The 9,053-nt window shown below is 33.0% G+C and overlaps 1 protein-coding gene across 1 annotated transcript; it reads right to left on the bottom strand.

Annotated features, from left to right (window-relative positions):
- Nucleotides 1-5,259: 5,259 nt before the first annotated feature.
- Nucleotides 5,260-7,893, bottom strand: LOC18104234 (putative receptor protein kinase ZmPK1). The gene has a single exon (XM_006375987.3). It carries the CDS (start codon nt 7,806-7,808, stop codon nt 5,409-5,411), a length of 2,400 nt encoding a protein of 799 aa, XP_006376049.2. The 5' UTR covers nt 7,809-7,893; the 3' UTR covers nt 5,260-5,408.
- Between the last annotated feature and the right edge of the window lie 1,160 nt (nt 7,894-9,053).

The raw sequence follows: 9,053 nt of genomic DNA, 5'->3' as shown, positions 1-9,053 counted from the left end.
TAGGTTTGTAAACCCGACCACTCGTATCTTGTTGCCAATGTAAATTTGGCTTCTTACAATACAACTGAATATCAAACCGAGCCTTTAAATTATCCTTGCTTCTATTAGGACAATCCATTATTGTATAAAAAATATTGTCAAAGAAAGTTTTCTCAATATGCATGACATCAAGATTATGACAAATCAAATTTGTATGCCAATATGGAAGCTCCCAGAAAATGCTCTTCTTCACCCAATTGTGTTTAACACCAAAGCCAAGAATTTTATCATTATGTGAGGAACTTCCATTATGTCCCTCAGTAAACTTGGACACTTTGTTTAACATTTCCAAACCAGATGGGCAAGGTAAAGGAGGGAGCCTTTCAATTACTCCTTTAAAAAACTTATCTGATTGACATCTATATGGGTGGTTCATGGGTAGGAATCGTCGATGACAATAAAAAAATGTAGTTCCCCCCCTATTTTTTAATCTAAATGTCTTGCTATGCTCTATACAATAAGGACAAGATAGATTGCCATGAGTACTCCAACCCCATAACATGCCATATGCTGGAAAGTCACTAATGATCCACATCTACCACAAATTATTTAACTCAACAATTAAAGGTCTTAGGAAAACATCAAGCTTTTTCCCCGGATTCTTTGGCCCAGGAATCATCATTGGCAAAAACATGAATGGTCTAGTCATGCACTTTCATGGAGGAAAATTATAAACAGTCACAACTACTGGCCAACAAGAGTATGCATTTGAAGACATGTCAAATGGACAAAACCCATCAGTGCATAACCCTAACCGAATATTTCTCGGATTTGACGCAAAGTTTAAGTGGACACAATTAAACTACTTTCATGCCTCCCCATCAGATGGGTGCACCATAACCCCATTATCTGACTTATAAAAATGATGCTATGTCATATTTTTGGCATGATATGGAGACATGAATAGTCTTTGAAGCCTTGGTGTCAAGGGAAAGTATCGGAGTTGCTTCTCCCCCTTATTGGAACCTTTACTAGTCGGATTTCTAGGTTTGTATCGTGAACTTCCACAAAAATCACAATTTATTTTCATTGCATCTGCCCCATAGTACAACATACAATAATTAGGACACACATCATATTTCTCATAACCTAGTCTAAGTGGCCGTATAAATTTCTTGGCATCATAAAAATTTGATACCAAAGTTTCATCATTAGGCATGCAACTTTTTGTAAAATCAATAAATTTATTGAAGGTAGTCTGACTCAAATTTAAAGTTGATTTCATATCAAGCAATTGTACACAAGCAAATAATTTGGTTGCTTGGTACACCCATCCCACAAAGGCTCCTCCGCAGCTTTCAAAAGTTTATAAAAATTACTTGCCCCCGGATTTGGAAGTTCCTCTCCTACCACAGGAATATACACATTATCATTAGAGTATGCATCACCAACCCCCATTGCATCCATAACTAGATTTCTATATAGATTTTCTAGACAAACATCATTCGCAACATGACTAATTCCAATCGATGAAGGTCCAGCCAATATTGGTTCGGCGACATAAGGCTCCCCATATACAGTCCAATTTTCATAACAAGGTAATAAACCTTTTGTCAATAGGTGCTTACAAACATCATCTTCCTTCAAAAACTTTTGATTTTTGCACCTCCCACAAGAACATCTAATTTTTCCCCATATACATTTTTATTAATTGAAAATGCAAAATTGATAAATCTTCTAACACTTGTAATGTATTCAGGACGAAGACGACCATCCATAAGACGATGATACATCCACGATCGATTATCCATATTAATCTAGTTAACATGATAACACCAATAAGCATTTTAGAAACAAATATTTTAGAGTGTTATTTAATTTAATATTTTTCTTAATCTAAAAGTAAAATGTTATGTAATAAATTATCAAAACAACTTTGTTAATTACTAGGATATGATTTTTAGGTTTTTCTTAATAATCTTTTTTGCATCAACAATACATAATACTCCTAAGTAGGTAGAACTTGAATAAACTTATTTGTTGATCAAAACTAAATTCCTTTTAAGTCAATTTTAAAAATGTACCCATAAAATCATCTCGGTATATTTAAATAAATTTAATAAATTCTTTTAAATGTTGGATTTAAAATCTGACTCGGAAAGTCATAGAAATAAGCATACTTCCTTAACTACTAGTACTTGAACAATCCTTTAAAATAAAATATGTACCACATAAACAAACTTTAATTATTTGTCCAACTCCACGAGGCAATTTGATAACAATGTGTTGGATACCATATCCTTAAGATATACAATCACCTCCACATCAATTAATATTTAATAATAATTAACTATTCTATGGACATAAATTTGTAGTTAATTGATATATTATACAGTCACCTCCAGGTTTCATTTTGGTCCCATAATTTCCATCCAAAAAGAAACTTAATATCAGATTTAATGAAAGAAAATCATTCAATTAATATTTTTATACAAACTCACATTGAATAAGGAAAGAAAAAAGATAATCTTATGCCCAGAAAAAGATATTATCAAACAATTTATGAACCGTAACCCTACAAATTAAATTGAGGGTTTTGATAAATTTTGAATTAAACATGTATAATTAGGTTATAGATCATGGTAAAAACATTTCATAAACCTTTATTTTATCGAATGAATAGCCTAAAACCATTATTCAAAGTATTGATAAAAAAAAATTGTTACCTATGTTCTTGAGTTCTAGGCGAGCGAGATGAAATCTAGACGACAGAAGAACACTTGAGATTGAGAAAGTTAGGTAAAAATGTTTTTGTGTAAATTAAATTACAACAGAGAAAAAAATAAATCCTAAAATTGATTACCTGAATTATTGAAGAAAAGAGTGCAAAACCCAACCCATATGCAAGGAGAGGGGGTAAATCAGGATGTTCGGTGGTGATAATGATGGGTCTAGTGGGATGTTGCCATGGGTCTGTGTTTTTGATGGTTTACAAAGAAATATTGAATCTGTTAAGATGAAGGAGAAGAAGATGAAGATAAAAGTTAGGGATGTTGGAGACGAATGAGAAGAAAATGAAGAGAAAAGTTAGGGACAAAGGAAAATCAGATCAATGAAGAGAGAGTGCAAGTTAGTTATTTTTCTACTGTTATGGATGTTATTAGGAACGAAGGAGATGAAGAGATTCACTGCAAGTTAATTAATTTTCTAGTGGGTTGTTTGTTTCTTTGTTGTGTTTACGTTTCTAAAGGGGAGAGAGTGCAAGTTTAGAATTGCTAATTAACGGTTGAGATTTTATAATGTCAAAGCTAATCAACGGTCTGTATAATTTTAGTTTTAGGTTAAGATTTAAATAATTATTTTTTCAATCAGCAACAGATAATCGATTGCAAATTTTATGTTGCCTTTAGCAACTGATTTTTTGTTCCTAAGCCTGTTGCTAATATTAAAAAAATAATATATATGTAATTCGTTGCAAATCTGTTACTGAATTTAGGAACTGAGTTATCCGTTGCTAAAATCTGATGCTAGTAGCTTTATATTTTAGTAGTGATTGTTTGATTTTCTTGATGGTGTTAATAATGTTACTTCGATGACATGTGAAGGATGAATAATATGGGAAAGAAAGTAATTGAAGCTTGAAAAAACGTTTTGTATCTCATCTCTTTTCTGACTTATCCTATATATATCTCTCTTGATAAATACAAGCTATCGGACTTGAAATTGGTTTTTTGAAAGCCTAAAATTAGTCAAAATAAAATTCCCATTAATTTTATGCATATTGTATATTGAATAATCATGATTAAGTCAAATGTTATGTCATTTCATATTTATATTCATGATTCTCAATAAAATTTATTCGTTTTTTGAGTCTTTAAAATTAGTCAAAATAAAATTCCCATTAATTTTATGCATATTGCATCTCAATTATTCATTGTCATGATTAAGTCAATGTGATGTCCTCTCATATTCACATTCATGGTTCTCAATATATACTAATTTTATGTTGACATCACTGCTGGCAAGTGGCTTTGAACGGACCATACCTGCAGGATTTGTTTTATATCTAGATATAAAAATGTTGGATTTGAATAAAATAGTAAAATCTACATTTGTGGACAGCTGGCTTTATAATTTTCTAGATTTTAATTGGGTAAACTATTAAATTCTTTTGATCTTATATAAATTAATCAGATCAATATTATTATTATTATTATTCGTAATTTGTATTTTTGTGAACACAGTGCATGCACTGCGATGTAAAATGTAAGCCGTTAATTGGTGTCGGTCTGGTGCCTTAATTAAACAAAACAAATATACAAATATATATATATATATATATATATATATATAGTATCCAAGTGTAGGTTTTTTTATGTCAGTGCTGGCACAATTTGATGTCAGGTCAGTGCTATTAATTTATTTTTTATCTTAGTTTGTTGAGAGATCCGTTATGTTTGGGACCATTAATGTTGATCCATTGGATAGAAAAATGATAATAAATTGTTGTTAATTTATTCATCAATCATTGATCATTTCATCAATATATTAGCTTTTATTTATTTATTTATTTAATAATTAAGAATTTAATCTTAAACAAAGACAAGTAGCAACCTTGCAAATTAATTTAAGTATGGAATTCTTAACTTGACTTGTACACGTGTTAAGAAAAGCCATAAATTATGATAAGTAAAAGCAAACCATGATATATAATAGAAAGTTTTAAAAAAATTATATATGTTAGATTGATCGAAGTTTTTGGCTGTTAGATGGTTATAATGTTAGAAATATTAAATTGTCTATAAATTTAAAATTTTAATTTTATATAAATTATCTATACCAAATATTATTTGAACTTTACAATCTAAATTCCAATAATCAAATGAATTCTATTACTCGGGCGTCTGCTTAAAAATACAATGTGAACAACTACTATTATAATTAAATGAATATAATTATAAATTATTTGTGATATTAAAAACTAATATTTTTTTATGGTGCTTTAGTGTTCTTGTAAACAATGAATCACCTTAATATAATTTTTTAAATAAATTTATAATAATAAATAGTTCTACCTCTGTTAGTAACATTCAAGAAAAATGCATGGGGCAAGCTATGATGGAGGCATTGACCTGGATTTTTTCTATTTTTTTCTTCTTTTATTTTGATTTTTTTAGCACTTTTAATTTTTTTTATATAAAATTCACTTACTCTTTAGTTTTAATATAATACTTAAATACTATTATAAATTTGTATTTAAAATTAATACTTGCCTATGTATTTTACTTAGTTAATCAGCTGGCTTAAGGAATTGCATTATCAAAATCAACAAGTAAATAGTACTAAATATAAAATACAATATGCCTAAAGGAAGGAATACTAACTAGGGTGCAGATATTTTTGACAGCAAGAATTAGTGAAAGATGGATTCATGGTGATTCTTGGTGCAGAAGCATTTCCACTACTTGTTTCATGCTCGGTCTTGCCTCCCTGTCTTCATTTACACAATTTAAAGCCACCATAACCAGAATTTCCATCTTAGCTCGATCATATTTTCCTTCTAACTTGGGGTCGATTATCATTTCTATCACAGAATCCACAGCTTCCTTCTTCATCTTTTCTCTCACCTGTATCACTAGCCTTTGGTGCTCCATCTCTACTGTTGGACCCTTTCCTGTCACAATCTCCAGCAACACTATCCCATAGCTATAAACATCAACTTTGGAGGTGATGGGCAGGTTGAAAACCCACTCTGGAGCCATGTAACCTCTAGTTCCTCTTATCCGTGAGAATCTTGAACTGACTTTACAATTACCTCTTTTTAGCGGTCGAGATAGCCCAAAATCAGACACCTTTGGCTGATAATCGGAGTCTAGGAGAATGTTTTGAGGCTTCACGTCACAGTGTAGAACCCACTCTAGACATTCTTCGTGCAAATAAGCAAGTCCTTTCGCAGTTCCGACGGCAATGTCAAACCTCTTTTCCCAATCAAGTGTACTCGAAAGCAGATTTTCTGCCAAAGATCCATGCTCCATGTACTTGTAAACCAAAAGCCTGTGCTTTCCCTCAGCGCAATATCCCCACATTTCTATCAAGTTCATGTGATTAAGCTTCCCAAATGTGCTGACTTCTGCTCGAAATTCTTCTTCCCCTTGGTATGCTTCGTGCAGTAGCTTTATTGCTGCAACTCTATCATCAGATAGTATTCCTTTGTATACTATTCCTCCTCCACCTCTACCAATCTCTTCTGTGAAACCCTTGGTTGCTCTTTTTATCTCAGAGAGGGTGAATTTTCTGAAGCAGGACTCAACACAAAAATAACCTTGGTTAGCTGCTCCTAAGTTGTTTTGGTTTCTTATCAAGAAATACCACACCAAGACAATGCTAAAGAACTCAACCACTCCAACCCCAAAAGCAAACCACATAACAGATTTTAAAGTTCCATTTTGATGGCTTTTTGAATAGGTTCTGTTCAGTTGCACGACATTTTTAACAGAACAATCTAACACGGAATCTTCAACATGCTTATAGGAAGAAGAAAAACCGGATGTTTTTGGTACTTTCAAGTAGATGTCTCCATCAAAGTGTGGTGAATATTGGCCATTTAGGAGTGCTTTCTTGGGGTAACAATAAGGAATATTACTTGGATAGTAGCGCCTGCTAAACCTGAGCTGGAACCCCTTGCAATTGCACATTTTTGAGCATAGATCCTCACACATCTGCAATGTGTAATTAGGAAAGAATCCATATTCATAGCCAAAAAACTCAACATTAGATAGTTTAAGGTAACTGATCTCATCTCTGCTACAAGAACGATTCAATTCAGGTTCACAACCCAAAGACCAGTCAGAATAATCCTTGGCCTTGAATCCTGGAAGACAAGAACATCTTCTGCCAGAACTAGGGACATAGTTACACATACTGTTAGGTCCACAAATCCCATGAATCCTGCAAGGTTGGGACATGGCTTGCCATGAAACAATCCATTTGTTTCTGACATTTTCGCGACTATATAGTCGAAGATTACCATCACAATCAATCTTTAATATTCTCTGAACTCTCATTCCATAATCCGGTGACGTGAAAGTAAAATCATCAGATGAAGTGAAATTTCCCAAAGAATCAAAAAAGGCAATTCTAGAGCTGTTAAAAGTGGACCTCCCACCATCCCACGTCAAAAGCCATGTGTTCGGCCAGTAAATGCTTGAAGTCTCCGGGCTATCATAACGAAGACGGAGAACGTTATCGCTGTCGAAATATAACTTATAAAATCCTGAAGAATAGTTGCTTCGACTTCTCGAGGAGACAAGCTGCCTGTCTTTAGTGAGTGGTTGTTGTGGAAGGAGGGTATCAGTTGGATAATCAAAGCTTTGCCATAGCACTCTACCACCTTCTTTTTCATACAAGAAGAGATTACCGTTGTCATGGAGACGCAACTTAATGGAGAATTGCGAGGCAGTGTTTGTAGCCCAAACTATGGAGCGACCAGCATCGATTAGGAGAAGATTACCCGAATGAAGTAGGGAGAGCTTCGATTTTTTTCCATTAACTGGTTGGTCGCGGTTTGCCATCCAAATCACGCTGCAGTTGTTATCACAAAAAGGTTCGGTGAACCATATTGTGAAGCAGTATGCATTGTCGCCAACAGGGAAGAATCCAGCAGAGAAAATGCCACTTTGTGATATCAAGACATCGTTTGTGTTCTCTATTGACAATGATGAGCCTTCGCTTAAAGTATCAGATGGTGCTGCAGAGGAGAACGGAGAGGATAAAACTGAAAGCAGAAGAAGAAGAAGAAGAAGATAAAGAAAGAAAAATGGTATAGCCATGAATCTTTCTTAAGCAAGTTCAAACAGGAGTGCTTAATTTACAGCTTTAGACTTCGGCAAATTAATTTGAGCATACTAGTTTATCACTTATGGGGGAATTCAATTATGTTAACAAGAGATATATATATACAATGATGATGATGATGATGATGTCATCTTCCTTCTTTTTTTTCTTCGTAAAACAGCGGCCTTATGGTGATTGGATGATGGTCTCAATCATGGACAAATGCAAGTGGAGGGGCAGATTTAAAAAAAAAAACAATTTACACATGTCTTATGCCTAATTGCCTCATTTTTGTCCCCTGTTTATTTGTCTCCACTATCAATTAATTTTACTGACACTTCACACTTATACCTTCTCAATAACCAATTATCAAGAGGCAATGGAATTAATTACGGCAAAACACTATAATTGAAAGTGTTAGATTGTTGTCAAGTCAATGATTGACTTAATTTTAGAGATAATGACGAGTCCCATAACTCATCCAATCAAGGGAACTTCATTGAGCTTATATAGGCTTCTGTAAGATGTAACATTCGAAATTGCCAATGTTGTCTTTGATAACGATACTAGAAATGCCAAGTATATTGCATTAGCGATACAAAAAAGGATAATGCATGTATTTGCTAACAAGGTGAAGAAATTGATTCATGGGGAAGTTAAGACTATCAAATTTTGTATTGTTGATGATGAAGCAGTTGATGCAACTAATAAAGAGCAAATAGCCATTATTCTAAGATATGTAGATTGATTTGGATTTATTAGAGAATGGTTTTTTGATCTTGTTAGTGTTCTTGACACAGCTGCTTTAACTTTAAAAAATGGAATCTCTAATGGTTTTAGTCAACACAAACTTCTAGTTGAAAATTTGCATGGAATAGGTTACAAGAATTGTTTATGCAAGAGTGTCCATATGCATGTTATGTGCATTGTTTTGCCCATTGCTTACAATTAGTTTTAATTGCCGCAGGTAAAGAAGTAAAGGATGGTTAGCTATTTTTCTCAATATTGAAGATATTGTGAATTTAATTTATACTTCTGCCAAACATCATTTGAGTTAAATTGACTAAAACAATATGAAATTTAGGAGTTGATAATAAGTGGAGAACTTGAGACAGATACAAGGACAAATCAAGCTTCTACTTTGCATCAACCTGGAACAATTCATTGAGATTCTCATTTTAGTTCAATAAAAAGTTTAATTGAGTTATTTGGAATAACAAGAATATTGCTTTCAAAGATTG

This window comes from Populus trichocarpa, chromosome 13 (assembly GCF_000002775.5).
Source record: "Populus trichocarpa isolate Nisqually-1 chromosome 13, P.trichocarpa_v4.1, whole genome shotgun sequence".
In the NCBI taxonomy this organism is placed as follows: domain Eukaryota; kingdom Viridiplantae; phylum Streptophyta; class Magnoliopsida; order Malpighiales; family Salicaceae; genus Populus; species Populus trichocarpa.
The sequence above is the reverse complement of the archived record's forward strand: the minus strand, read 5'-3'. Positions and strand labels throughout refer to the sequence as shown.